The sequence below is a fragment of the Xyrauchen texanus genome, chromosome 15, assembly GCF_025860055.1.
Source record: "Xyrauchen texanus isolate HMW12.3.18 chromosome 15, RBS_HiC_50CHRs, whole genome shotgun sequence".
NCBI classification, from domain to species: Eukaryota; Metazoa; Chordata; class Actinopteri; order Cypriniformes; family Catostomidae; genus Xyrauchen; species Xyrauchen texanus.
The window spans coordinates 5,402,563-5,417,652 of NC_068290.1; the positions used below are offsets into that span (position 1 = coordinate 5,402,563).

The 15,090-nt window shown below is 38.9% G+C and overlaps 2 protein-coding genes across 2 annotated transcripts in view; both read left to right on the forward strand.

Moving 5' to 3' along the window:
- Positions 1 to 8,614, forward strand: part of si:dkey-256h2.1 (uncharacterized protein LOC337520 homolog) — a 10,132-nt gene extending 1,518 nt beyond the window's left edge. Inside the window, exons 3-12 of the mRNA XM_052144370.1 lie at positions 60 to 235; positions 755 to 915; positions 1,859 to 1,999; positions 2,221 to 2,342; positions 2,593 to 2,761; positions 2,847 to 2,992; positions 5,134 to 5,258; positions 6,317 to 6,443; positions 6,535 to 6,668; positions 7,472 to 8,614. Coding sequence (XP_052000330.1) covers positions 60 to 235; positions 755 to 915; positions 1,859 to 1,999; positions 2,221 to 2,342; positions 2,593 to 2,761; positions 2,847 to 2,992; positions 5,134 to 5,258; positions 6,317 to 6,443; positions 6,535 to 6,668; positions 7,472 to 7,591 — 1,421 coding nt within the window. The 3' untranslated portion in view covers positions 7,592 to 8,614. The remainder of the gene's footprint in view (positions 1 to 59; positions 236 to 754; positions 916 to 1,858; positions 2,000 to 2,220; positions 2,343 to 2,592; positions 2,762 to 2,846; positions 2,993 to 5,133; positions 5,259 to 6,316; positions 6,444 to 6,534; positions 6,669 to 7,471) is intronic.
- Positions 8,275 to 10,689, forward strand: c1galt1b (core 1 synthase, glycoprotein-N-acetylgalactosamine 3-beta-galactosyltransferase 1b). The gene is given in 6 exon segments (XM_052144313.1): positions 8,275 to 8,288; positions 10,189 to 10,353; positions 10,355 to 10,391; positions 10,393 to 10,429; positions 10,432 to 10,546; positions 10,548 to 10,689. Coding segments are annotated over 6 exon segments (510 nt in total).
- The last annotated feature ends 4,401 nt before the right edge of the window (positions 10,690 to 15,090 follow it).

The following is a 15,090-nucleotide window of genomic DNA, read 5'->3' on the forward strand; positions in this document are numbered from 1 at the left end:
GGCATAATTTATCCAAAATATTCATTAGATTACCGATGTATCCAAACTTTTAATTACAGAATGGACCATACCAGTGATCGCCAAGCGTCTGAATGCCAGATATGACTGGTTGAATGGACGCTGGGGTGCAGATCAATACAAATTGTTGGATGCAGGGAACGGCTGTGAACCAGTCACCTCTGTCAAAGGAGCTGTTGCCTGGATATCGGAAGGTGGCTGTTCTTTCTTTACTAAGGTGAGCTACAAAAAGCAAAGCCACATGGATAGGTGTTCAAAACATACGATATGGGTCCCTAAAAGGAATAACTGACTTAAAATGAAAACTCTGTCATCATTAATTCACCCTTGTCTTACAAAACCTGTCTTACTTTCATTGTTCTTCCAATTGTTTTTCCAAGCTGCTTGTTTCTATACAATGGAACTGAATGATGATTCAGTGAATAACAACTTTAATAATTTTTTTAGCAAAAAATTTCAGTCTGTTCCACACACAGTTTGAATTTGGATTCAGAAGACCTGGGATTTAGTGCAAATATTTTTTATGTTTTAATTTTTTGGGGGATGTCCCGTCCAATTTGATTGTACATAAGAGAGCATTCCAATAAAATGATCTTTTGGTGTTCCATGGAAGAAAGTCATTAAGGTTTCAGAAAGACTTGAGAGTATCCCTTTAATAGCTACAGTATGCTCTAAACTACAGTTCAGTGTTCAGAAAATTATTTATTTAAATTTGGCTTGTTTTAAAATGTTTAAGATTAAAAACATGGCTGAATCCAACGCTACTGGGGTTCTGGTGTACGCCTTGCCTGGGAGTCCCATACAGGACATGAACTGCTTGGGAGATGAATGTACCACTTCACTGAACATACCTGCATCTATGGTCCATATAGAACCCTCTGTCATACAAGCCCTACGGTAGGTAAAGTGTTATAAACCTTTTTTAACACAGATACTTCCAGTCCTGGTCAATACAGTGTTCCAGTTGTGCTAAAATACACAGTTAAGGAGCAGCTATGACATGAACTGCCTGTCCACCTTCCTATTTTGCTAATATGAAACTATTAGCCTTAGGCCACATCCACACTGGCACTAATCTGTTTCTGTTTTCAGTTTCCTTACATCATCTTTTCCAAAGTATGCAGTACTTTTGAAAATGTTTTCAAAAGTCTAAATTTTTGGTGGAGGAAAACACAGTTTTGGTGTGAATTAGAGGTATAAATGTATCAAAACCGATGCGTTTTTTAAACGAAATTTTAGTGTGGACTTCACTTTAGTGAACGTGCCAGGGACTATATCTTCTGGTGGTACTATGCTACTAAATCTTCTAATAAAATGTATGCCCTTGTTATTATATAACCATTTTATAAATGCAATAAGACACACAAGGCATTGCTGTATCTCGCAACCTTTATCCGTAACTGTATTCACAACGTAGCACTGCCTCTCGTAGCTTATTGCTTAAAGGAATATTCCTGGGTTTAATATAAGTTAAGCCAGGGGATGCCTGGGTAGCTCAGCGAGTATTGACGCTGACTACCACTCCTGGAGTCGCAAGTTCGAATCCAAGGTGTGCTGCGTGACTCCAGGAAGAATTAATGCAAGTGCTTTTATAAAGCTTTTATTAGAAGCTTCACATTTCTGTTTAAACCCTCCAAAAATTGGCCCCATTCACTTCCATTGTTAGTGCCTCACTGTAACCTCGATTTTTGCTTTTTGTTAAAGAAAAGGAGGGACTAGTCGAAATTATAATTATTTGTACTCAACAATATGCCACAAATGCTGTCGATTGAGCTTAACTTGTTTTGAACCCGAATATTCCTTTTATAACTTTTTTTGTCATTTGGAATGTTTTTGACAGAATGGGGCAGGTGGTGAATGTGACATTCCAGCTCACACCTTCTCCAAATTTCTTCTTTGCAATCAACCAGCAGGGGGCGCTGGCTGAGATGGGTTGGTGTCTCTACCCAACCTTCAGATTCATGGCCTGGCAAGCTCAGTGGTATGACTCCTGAAGTCGGTTTCGTGAATGTTTGTTGAATCACAACAATGAAATCCACTTTAAAGCTTTTTTGAAAGATTGGCAGTATATTCAGTTAACTCAAAACATGTTGTTTAGAGAAGAATACATATGTGTATGCACATAAAATGCTAAATGATAATTTGTGTGGGTTTTCTTTTTTCTCCGTATTTATAATGTTTATTCCTATATTTATTCTATAGGTTTATATTCAATGAGGGTTTGCAGGAGCAGTTGAGACGGCCTGCCCGTGTAGTTCCAGTGTTTGATGGTCATCTGATGCACGGCGAGAAGGGAGCTCAGGCATTGGTGGATCTTCCTGGAGGTTCTAATTTCTCATAATTTCATTCAGACTCTCAAAACTACAGTCCTTAATATTAATATCCTATCCTTTTAGTATCTTATTGTAAATTGACCCACTGTTAGATGTTCGTCAAAGTTTGTCCTGACCATTTTCAATGATAATTGCCGATTTCTGGTGACATGAGTTTCAGCGACCATTTACGATGCAATGTAGACATCTTCAGAGACGTGACAAAGTTTGGGAAAGTTTAACTATTTGTTTTTGGATATAGACATGTTGGATTATGACGTTCTGGAGTTGGACGCATCCCTGTCCTGTCCAGGCCGCAGGGATGAGACATGTGCTCATTGGGATCACACCGTACAGCTGTTTGTATGCTGTGATCATGTCAGCCCATACTGTAACCTGGAGCTAGGCCGCTGGATCACGGCCTTCCGCAGGTTAGTGTTTTTGTCTGGGAAACGTTTATGTAGTTGTGGATTTAGTCAATGTGCTACTACTCAACACAGTATATTTCTATTCCAGAGGTACAGGTCATTGGCTGACGGATGTGTCCTCTTTGATTCCTCTGCTTAATAACGCGAGGTGTAACTTCACCATGAAGACTGTGCCGTGGGCAATGCCCTGGATGACGTCTCTCAATCTACGCTTCAGTCACAGCAACAAAACAGGTCAGAATTGTGAACCTCAGATAAGATGATTTTTAGTGGATGTATGAAGTTCACACAGGTGTCTCTGGAGTAACAACAGGTGTAATTCATCACATTAACTATGGACATGTTCAACTAACGTTTGACAACCAGAAAGTGTTCAAATACTTTGTCTTCATTTTGAACTGTATATCATTCATTTTAGCTTTTCAAACTTTACAAACATGTTTGTTAGATGTTTTGCATGAGTAGTGTACTTGTGCTGTCTTTCTTTCAAATAAATAGAGCGTTCTTAAGTCTTTAAAGTGAACCTTTCAAAGCAGCGGCCAATGATTTTTGCATGTATGCAAAGTCCTTCTTTGCAAATGCTGGTGCGTTTTAAATAAATATTTCCTGTTCAATACAAGTTAAGAAAAATGGACAGCATTTGCAGCTTAATGTTGATAACCACAATAAATAATTTTGACTTGTCCCTTTCTTTAAAAAGGGCAAAATTTGAGGCTACAGTGAGGCACTTACAATGGAAGTGAATGGGGCCAATTTTAGGAGTGTTGGAGGGCAGAAATGTGAAGCTTATAATTTCACAAATTCTTTTAGATTATTTTTCTATTTGAGCTGTAAAGTTGCTTAAATTGGCTGTGTTATGTTATTATGGCAACTGTTATTTATTTTTATTTTTTTAAGAAAAGGAGGGACCGGTTGAAATATTTTTTTGTGGTAATCAACATTATGCCTCTAATGCTGTCGATTGAGCTTCATATCTTGTATTTGTACTTGTATTGTTTTTCACACACATTTTTGCTTCACAAATTAGGCATTTTAGAGTACAAAGCACCAAGAAATATTTAAAAACTCTCCAAAGATTCGAATGGATATCTCATTTATTTTTATTCAGAAATATTGACCTTATTTTTTTCCAAGCATGCAGAGACCTCAGTTCTTTTAACTAATTTAAAAAGACCAAGAATATCCTAAGAAGGGAGGCCTGGGTAGCTCAGCGAGCAAAGATGCAGACTACCAGGGTGTGCTGAGTGACTCCAGCCAGGTCATCCAAGCAACCAAATTAGCCCGGTTGCTAGGGAGGGTAGAGTCACATGGGGTAACCACCTCGTGGTCGCTATAATGTGGTTCGCTCTCGGTGGGGTGCAAGGTGAGTTGTGCGTGGATGCTGCAGAAAATAGCGTGAAGCCTCCACACGCGCTATGTCTCCGCGCTCAACAAGCCACGTGATAAGATGCGTGGACTGACAGTCTCAGGCGCGGAGGCAACTGCGATTCATCCTCCGCCACCCGGATTGAGGCGAGTCACTACGCCACCACGAGGACTAGGAGTGCATTGGGGAGAAAAGGGGAGAAAAAAAACCCAAAGAAGAATATCCTAAGATGTAAACGAGTCTTCTCATTAAGTTCTGCAATGGATGCATGAAAGCAGTTGCCAGGAATGTTTTTAGCTCCTGCCTGGTAATCTCATAAAATTCGCCCTTCCTTGATGCAATCTGCATGGCTTGTCGTGTAGAGGACAAAGCAGATCATGACGCTGGCATTGAGCGATGCATTAACACCCCAACATGAGTCATGTGGAAGCTTCTTTGTTCTGGAAAGAAAATCTTAAGAGAATGAGTTCCTCGGCTGAAATGGTTTTTGGACTGTATTTTTCACCCACACATGTTCCACTGAGTTTTCCACAAAGGAACAATGTGAGATGTCTCCATTTATGGTAAAGGGAAGTGGAAACTCTGTGTTCTGAGTAACTCTGCAGGAACCCATTTTGAGCCTCCAAAAATTTTTGATGCAACAAAATGGGTGAAAATTGCTCTTGGGATAATTCCTCGTTCCTGAAACTTACAGATAACCTCAAGTGCTTTCACCTGTTCACAAAGTACAGGGTGTTACTGGCTTTGTCCAAAACCTGGCAGCTGTACTTTAGTTTTGGGAACAACCATTGAATCTAGCTTTCTACAAACTTTCTAATTATCACTTACTATATATAATAACTTGCTCAACAATTTACAGTGTGCTTACAGTAAACTGTAAATGTTCCATTCTTGAAGTTACATTAGAGGCGTGACTGTTTATCTTTTGATTTCCCAAGATAAATCAAATCAAATATTCTGAAATCTGTGCAGTGTTATTTATATTGACACCTTGCCATTGTCTTTTTAGGAAACTACTCAGACAGACTGTACCCATTCACGGTAACCTCACTCTACAATGGGGGGACATTTGACAAGGACTATAACAGCAGATATCAGGAGATTAAGTTTAATATTCCAGTTTCAACTAAAAAGGTGACAAATCCAAAAGAATCTGTCAAAATACAGATTCTGTAATTATATAATATTCTGCCTTCACCTGCTATCATTCTATCCTTCTTCCCACCTCTGAAGTCATAATTATGAGTATGTCACTTTCAAGTGCTTTGTTGTTGGAAACATGGAGGATGCTAGGTTAATTCATATTGAAACGTACATATCATGAAACTGACTCTCCTCCTCCATGTTGCAATTCCAATAGCAAGTGAACACAAGGCAGCATTAGTAACTGTTAGTTCCAGTACAAAATAAGTAAATGACAAAATAAAATGTGCCTAAAATTGTGTCTAGATAGATAGATATATGATTTGTGAGATATCTGTATTGCTATATATCATGCTAGCTGGTTAAATATCATGTTATTAATCTTGCTGTTTGTCTTGCATATATTGCTAGCTAGCTCTCTTGCTAGCAAGATATTTGTCTTCTCTATATTGCTAGCTATCTGTTTGTCCTGCTAGCTAGTTCGCTATCTTGCAATCTAAATTGCTAGCTAGCTATCTGTTTTGCTAGCTAGTTATATATATTGCTATATATCTTGCTATCTTTCTTGCTGTATATTTCTCACTAGCAAGCTATATGTCTTGTTATTTATATTGATAGCTAGCTATCTGTCTTGTTATCTATATTGCTATCTAGCTATCTTGCTGTCTGTCTTGCTATCTATCATGATAGATAGCTGTCTTGCTATCTGTTTTGCTGTCTTGCTAGCTAGCTAGCTAACTTTGAAAGCTAGACAAAGCATGTGTGGGCGGACATTTTCTTTAGGTTAGAAACCTGGGTATTATGCTATAAATGTGGTTTATGAGGACATTTCTAGTGTCCCCATAATTCAAATCACTTAAACATACTAAATTATGTTTTTATTTTTTTGAAAATGTAAAAATGCAGAACGTTTTTTGTGAGGGTTAGGTTTATGGGTAGGGTTAGGGGATAGAGTCTATAGTTCGTACAGTATAAAAATCATTATGTCTATGGAGAGTCCTCATAATGATAGCTGCACCAACATGTGTGTGTGTGTGTTGCAATTGCAGGTGGAGTTATATGCCGTTATCACAGCCCATGGTTCTGACGAGAACTTCTGTGGTGAATTCTGTGTGACATCACATCACTTCCTGATCAACAGGGCCAACAATAACACGCTTATATTTGAGTCAGCTGGTTAGTAGGACCAGAGTCACAGAATGGGTGCAATGTGATATTTATAGCATTATATCACGATAATTATATAATGCTGTGCATGTATTGGTAGGATCCGCGCTGGGCTGTGCCACACGGGTTCCTGAAGGAGCAGTGCCAAATGAACATGGCACCTGGTTATATGGCCGAGGAGGCTGGTGTGATGGACTGCAGGTTGAGCCGTGGAGGACTGACATCACCTCCCAGGTACAATACATTGCAGTGGACATGTCAGCATTTTTTTTTATAAGTGAAAGTATAGTCATATACATATTTTTGGATGAGATGTGCAGCTAAAAAAAATTATTCTTTCATAATTTGCTCACCCTCATGTTACTCCGACCCTGTGTTATTTTATTTCTTTCGTGAAACACAAAAGGAGATGTTAGGCAGAATGTCTGAGCTTCTGTTTTCCAAACAAGGAAAGTGGATAGTGATTTTTACTCTTAAGCTCCAATAGGATAAAAAAAGAACCATAGAAGTATAATTAAAGTCTTCTGAAGCCATACGGTAACTTTGTGCATCAAATCAGACCAACATTTTTTGTTGTTCACGTGTTTGTTCATTGTTTCCCTCGTTTGCAGTGCCGTTTTTCAATTTTTGATGGGTTGCCTTCAGTCACATAACATGCAAGAAAAAGTGTATAATAAATGTTGGTCTCTTCCTCACAAAACTACCATATGATACAATTGGATGGGGATACAATTACAATTTATGAGTGAAGTATTCCTTTATTGCTGATGTTCAGAGAATACCAGGCATCATTTATTAAACTGTTCTGTTTGAGGGTATTTGTGTTGGTAAAGAACAGCTCTTGGAATTGCTCCAATTACATCCTCATTTGAATTATGTAATTACCTTATATAGTGCATGTTATGCATTTTATACCCATAATGCACTACTATTCACAGTATACATGCTAAAAAGAATAGTTGGAGTAGTATAATATTCTTAACATTTTTGTAATTGCATGACCTCCTAATGATTTGGAAACATTTTTCACCCTACAGCTGGACCTGGGTGGAACTAATTCTATCCTTTACTTTGGACTCTATGAGGGACGCAATCCAAATCCAAAGACTGACCCAGGGTACATTATTATGTACTCCTATCTTGTGTTTTATAAATGATTTTACAAATGGGGAAAAAAAAAAGTAGTATTTTAAATTCTTAATTACATCTTTGACAGCATCAGTCATTCATTTTCTTACATTCAAAATCACTTTTGTTTAGGTGGCTTGATTGATTTTAGTATTGCCTCTGTTGCTTCTGCTGTTTTTTATTAAAAGGTGAAGTAATACAATTTTCTTCCCACAGCCATTGAAAACTTGAAAATATCAGGGAATTTTAAAACTGTGACTTATTATCAGATTTAAAATATTGAATTGCCTAAACATTATTCTTTGTAAGTGCAGCCGCTGTTTATCACAACTATTTGTGATATTTATCATTTATGCATTTATCACAAACAACTTGAAAGTGTATCAGCCAAATGGTGTGGGAACCCTAAAAATATTCAAATAAACAGTTTATTACTGAGATTAGCAAAATTACTGAATTTGTCTTTAGTCTTTTTCTGTGTCTTGGAGAAATTTCCTAGTTTACTTTCTATCTAAATGGCATAATGGCTTCATAATGAGACTTCTTCTGAAGCTTTTCTTGAAGACAATTATGTGCAATTAGACAACTTGAATGTACTTCACTTGAAATGGAATGAAAGAGATGTGTTGATCTATACTCTTGAGAAAATGTCTTTTCACCTGCAAGGAGCATTATTGACTGACATTGTGACATTATCTGAGTCATACAATAGATGTCTCTGCCCAAGTAGTTTCCACACTTATCTAGTTATGAGATTTTAGGTGATCTGTTTAAAGTTAAGCATTAGAACAGTTCATGCATTTCAGTGAGGTTTCATGACCCCCATTTGACTGCTGTGTGCATTTTGTTTTTTGATTTGTAACTTGTAGCACATAATAAAAAATAAAAAACAAATGGTTGTCCTCATATATGTAAGGCGGGCAAAGTTGTGACATTTTAAATAACACCAAGCTATATAAAGTCCGATACATTTTTTTAATCAAATTGTTTATTATGTTTCTAGGAGTGTTCATGTTTTTGAGATGTTACAGACATTACAGCTGACTTTATGTAAAGTTTAATAATTAATTCAGACTCAAACTAATGACCGGCATCATCCAATCACTGCCAACCATGTTAAAATAAAATGTAGCATTCTGCAATTCTGAATCTATGTAATGATTATCATTGTCCCATGTCTGCCAAACATGTGAAGTGGCCCAAACATCATCTGCAGTCTGAAACTGAACTTTTGTTTGGATTTTAGGAGTGAATGAACATGGCTGCATAGAGCGTTATAGGATGGCTCGCTATTTAGTAAATAACTTAAACTCCAGTGTGCTGTCTGTCTGCACTGGTCTAAGAATAGTTCGAAATGCTACTTATTCTCGTCCTAAATCCACATAAAGCAAAAATGTTTAGCTTTTGGATGAACCCATTGATTCTCAGTGTGATAATGCACAGTAAATATAGGAATGCATTTACTAATGTTAATAAATATCACCCCTGGTGAGACAAAACTGTGACTCGTCAGCGAAGAGCACTTTTTTCCTGTCCTGTCTGGTCCAGCGAAGGTGAGTTTGTGCCCATAGGCGATGTTGTTGCCGGTGATGTCTGGTAAGGACCTGCCTTACAACAGGCCTACAAGCCCTCAGTCCAGCCTCTCTCAGCCTATTGCGGACAGTCTGAGCACTGATGGAGGGATTGTGCATTCCTGCGTGTAATTTGGGCAGTTGTTGTCATCCTGTACCTGTCCCGCATGTACTGATCCTGTGCAGGTGTTGTTACACGTGATCTGCCACTGTGAGGATGATCGGCTGTCCTTCCTGTCTCCCTGTAGCACTCTCTTAGGTGTCTCGCAGTACAGATATTGCAATTTATTGCCCTGGCCACATCTGCAGTCCTCATGCCTCCATGCAGCATGCCTAAAGCACGTTCACGCAGATGAGCAGGGACACTGGACATCTTTCTTTTGGTGTTGGAGTCAGTAGAAAGGTTTCTTTAGTGTCCTAAGTTTTTATAACTGTGATCTTAATTGTCTACCGTCTGTGAGCTGTTAGTGTCTTAACGACCGTTCCACAGGTGCATGTTCATTAATTGTTTATGGTTCATTGAACGAGTATGGAAAACATTATTTAAACACTTTACAATAAAGATCTGTAAAGTTATTTGGATTTGTGAGTTTTCTTTCCAGAAATATTTTATATTATAGCTTTTTCAAAGTAAACACTCTTTGTCTACTACAGCGCTCTCAAAAACGTTTGTTTTTTTCTGTCTTGTTTTCCAGTAACTGTTAGATTTATGCTTCAAACAAGAAAAAACATTGTCATTGGAGCAAGAAAAATAAATGTCATTAAATTCCTTGAAAACAAGTCTTAATGTTTTTGAAAATTAGCTTTTTGTTTAAAGTATTTTTGTATATTTTTACTGATAAACAAGACAAAAATACTGATTAAATATGTTTAATTATAATTTTTACACACAATTTTTAAGTGCAAGTATAAGCTTTTAAATGTTTTAGATTTACATGTTTTTAAGTGGAAAAAAAAACATATTCAGTCAACTTTTGTATGGCAGTGTATGTTTTGCTTGAATTTCCTAGATGAAAAGCCTGTATTCCCAAGTGTTATGTGTGATTAAAAACAAGACCTGAAAATCTGATGAAAAGGGTCCAGTACATCCGTGCCATCTGGCCAAAACACTGTAACCAGGTGCTGTGCATGAGCTCCCAAAGCTCAGACTTCCCCACAGTGGGGCTCAACATCACAGAAGGCCGAGAATAGCTCTTCTGGAAGGCCATCCGCGCTCGTTCTTGACTGGTTTCTCAAACCAGAAGATGACACATTTCTGGGTGATGGAAAACCTGAGATACCTACTTTCCAAACACAACACGAGAAGCCTGTTTATTTCGGCCATGGGTACCTGACATTTGTAAAGGAGGGTTATATGATCGGAGGCGGATATGTGTTGAGCCAAGAGGCTCTGCGGAGATTTGTGCAAGGTTTTCAGCCCGTTGAAGGATATGGCCTTGGGCAGGTGTGTGGAGATCACGAAAGTGGAGGCAGGGGAATCAAGAGATTCAAACTAACGAGAAATGTTTAATCCTTTCAACTAAGAACGTCATCTCATTTACAGAATATGGTTTTGAGGCTATAGTTACTACCCCACCAGATGGATAGGGCAGTTTCAGGCACTTTTTCAAGAAATACTAAAGTTATTCAAAACCTATTTTGGGTTATTCTACAATTGACACTTTGCTAAGCTCTGCTTTCATTGGTTATTGTTTCTAGCGCAGTCAAGCTTCCCAAAGGAAGGAAATTGATCTTACGTGGAGTTGGAAACCGAGAACCAGTTGTAATTTGGAACTGGTTCCATTTAAAGAAAGATACAGGAACTGGAATATGGATTGCATTTATGCCTCTAAAATGTTTTGAAAAGTTATTCAAAAGTCTGTAAACACGTTTTTCAAGAATTGTATTGAAATGATCTTTTATTTGTTTTATATGTTCTGTTGAAATCTGAAATTCTCATTTGGCAACAGACTGCTGAGGGCGGTAAATGCAATAAAAACGGCATTCCTTATTTCCAAATATTTCTTCTTCAAAGGTAAGAATCGTTAATGGAACCCTTATAGGGATCGTTCACCCAAAAATGAAAATTATCTTATCATTTACTCACCCTCATGCCTTTCTGGATGTTTATGCCTTTCTTTCTTTCTTTCTTCAGAATACAAACTATTTTAGAAGAACATTTCAAAGTATTCACAGTGCTTCACTTTTTCCACAGTTTGTTATGTTACAGCCTCAAGTCTTTTTGTGTATGATGCTACAGGCTTGGCACACCTATTTTTGGGCAGTTTCTCCCATTCTTCTTTGCAGGACCTCTCAAACTCCATCAGGTTGGATGGGGAGCGTCAGTGCACAGACATTTTCAGATCTCTCCAGAGATGTTCAATCGGGCTCAAGTCTGTTCTGGCTGGGCCACTCAAGGACATTCACAGAGATGTCCCGTAGCCACACCTTTGTTATCTTGGCTGTGTGCTTAGGGTCGTTGTCCAGTTGGAGGATGAACCTTCGCCCCAGTCTGAGGTCAAGAGCGCTCTGGAACAGGTTTTCATCAAGGATGTCTCTGTACATTGCTGCATTCATCTTTCCCTCGATCCTGACTAGTCTCCCAGATCCTGCTGCTGAAAAACATCCCCACAGCATGATGCTTCCACCACCATGCTTCACAGTAGGGATGGTATTGGCCAGGTGATGAGTGGTGCCTGGTTTTCTCCAGATATGACGCTTGCCATTCAGTTCAAAGAGTTCAATCTTTGTTTCTCATGGTCTGAGAGTCCTTCAGGTGCCTTTTGGCAAACTCCAGGCGGGCTGTCATGTGCCTTTTACTGAGGAGTGGCTTCCGTCTGGCCACTCTACCATACAGGCCTGATTGGTGGAGTGCTGCAGAGATGGTTGTTCTTCTGGAAGGTTCTCCTCTCTCCACAGAGAAACGGTGGAGCTCTGTCAGAGTGACCATCGGGAAGAGTCCTGGTGGTTCCAAACGTCCATTTACGAATGATGGAGGCCACTGTGCTCATTGGTACCTTCGAGGCTGCAGAAATTATTCTGTAACCTTCCCCAGATCTGTGCCTTGTTACAATCTTGTCTCGGAGGTCTACAGACAATCCCTTGGACTTCATGGCTTGGTTTGTGCTCTGACATGCACTGTTAACTGTGGGACATTATATAGACAGGTGTATGCCTTTCCAAATCACGTCCAATCAACTGAATTCACCACAGGTGGTCTCAAATCAAGTTGTAGAAACATCTCAAGGATGATCAGAGGAAACAGGATGCACCTGAGCTCAATTTTGAGTGTCATGGTAAAGGCTGTGAATACTTATGTACATGTGATTTCTTTAATTTTTTATTTTTAATAAATTTGCAAAGACGTCAAACAAACTTCTTTCACGTTGTCATTATGGGTTATTGTTAGTAGAATTTTGAGAAAAATAATGAATTTAATCCATTTTGGAATAAGACTGTAACATAACAAAATGTGGAAAAGTGAAGCACTGTGAATACTTTCTGGATGCACTGTAGGTCCTTACAATGTAAGTGAATGGTGATCAGACCTTTGTAGCTCCAAAAAGCATGTAACGGAAACATAAAAGTAATCCATAAGATTCCAGTGGTTAAATCTATAGCTTCAAAAGCTATATGATAAGTGTGGGTGAGAAACAGATCAAAATGTAAACCCGGTTACTCTAAATCTCAACTTTCACTTTCAGATTTCAAAGTGAAACTACAGGCATCACGTGTGGCTTTCAGATGTGAAAATGAAAGTATATTTTGATCTGTTTCTCACCCACACATATTGCTTCTGGAGACAAGGAATTTTTTATTTTTGGAGCATTTAAGGTCTGATCACTATTCACTTGCATTATATGGACCTACAGAGCTGAGATATTCTTCTAAAAATCTTGTTTGTGTTCAGCAGATGAAAGAAAGTCATGCACATCTGGGATGGCTTGATGGTGAGTAAATGAGAGCATTTACATTTTTTGGGTGAACTATCCCTTTAAGGAATCTGAATCATTATATTGCTTGGCTGGAATTAATTGTGTCTTTGCAAAGCGTCCTTTATCTGCCATTTTTATACGCAGTAATGTTAGTGGCACTTCAATATTTGTAAATTATCAAAAAATATTGTAATATTTGAACTTATTACTTATTGCAGTTTAGGTGAAAGATAGCCTTGTAATCTTTATGTATTTATTTTGCAACTTGTATGTGTCTACCCAGGAGCATTTCAGATCAGTATTTTCATCCTCAGTAGAATTAAAATCATATAATAAGAGCATTTTTGCTACTTTGGGTTACAGTTTTTATCAAATGCCCATTTATACTGGCTTTTGGTCACACTGAATGTCGTTTTTAATTATTTTTTCTTTTTATTTGTACGGCATTATTTATTGTGCCATAAACTCTGTTTGCACTCACCGGTATGTATTGTTCAAATCAGTGTTGATTCTTGACAAAATTTATGTAAAAAAGTATGCTTTAACATTTTTTTATAAAAACAATAATAATTCAAAAACCGATTTCTTTAATCTTTTAATATAACACAGTTACAGATCGTCATCCCATTTGTTTATATAAGTAGTTGTATATTAGTGAGTGTACAGCTTGTATAACAGTGTAAATTTGCTGTCCCCTCAAAATATCTCAACACACAGCCATTAATGTCTAAACCGCTGGCAACAAAAGTGAGTACACCCCTAGTGAAAATGTCCAAATTGGGCCCAAAGTGTCAATATTTTGTGTGGCCACCATTATTTTCCCGCACTGCTTTAACCCTCTTGGGCATGGAGTTCACCAGAGCTTCACAGGTTGCCACTGGAGTCCTCTTCCACTCCTCCATGACGACATCACTGAGCTGGTGGATGTTAGAGACATTGTGCTCCTCCACCTTCCATTTGGGAATGCCCCACAGATGCTCAATAGGGTTTAGGTCTGGAGACATGCTTGGCCAGTCCATAACCTTCACCCTCAGCTTCTTTAGCAAGGCAGTGGTCATCTTGGAGGTGTGTTTGGGGTCGTTATCATGCTGGAATCCTGCCCTGCGGCCCAGTCTCCGAAGGGAGGGGATCATGCTCTGCTTCAGTATGTCACAGTACATGTTGGCATTCATGGTTCCCTCAATGAACTGTAGCTCCCCAGTGCTGGCAGCACTCATGCAGCCCCAGACCATGACACTCCCACCACCATGCTTGACTGTAGGCAAGACATGCTTGTCTTTGTACTCCTCACCTGGTTGCCGCCACACACGGTTGACACCATCTGAACCAAATAAGTTTATCTGGGTCTCATCAGACCACAGGACATGGTTCCAGTAATACATGTCCTAAGTCTGCTTGTCTTCAGCAAACTGTTTGCAGGTTTTCTTGTGCATCATCTTTAGAAGAGGCTTCCTTCTGGGACTACAGCCATACAGACCAATTTGTTGCAGTGTGCGGCGTATGGTCTGAGCACTGACAGGCCCCCCACCCCTTCAACCTCTGCAGCAATGCTGGCAGCACTCATACGTCTATTTCCCAAAGACAACCTTTGGATATGATGCTGAGCATGTGCACTCAACTTCTTTGGGCAACCATGGCAAGGCCTGTTCTGAGTGGAACCTGTCCTGTTAAACCGCTGTATGTTCTTTGCCACCATGCTGCAGCTCAGTGTCAGGGTCTTGGCAATCTTCTAGGCTAGGCCATCTTTATGTAGAGCATCAATTCTTTTTTTCAGATCCTCAGAGATTTCTTTGCCATGAGGTGCCATGTTGAACATCCAGTGACCAGTTTGAGGGAGTGTGAGAACGATGACACCAAATTGAACACACCTGCTCCCCATTCACACCTTGTAATACTAACGAGTCACATGACACCGGGGAGGGAAAATGGCTAATTGGGCCATATTTGGACATTTTCACTTGGGGGTGTACTCACTTTTGTTGCCAGCGGTATAGACATTAATGGCTGTGTGGTTGAGTTATTTTGAGGGGACAGAAAATGTAC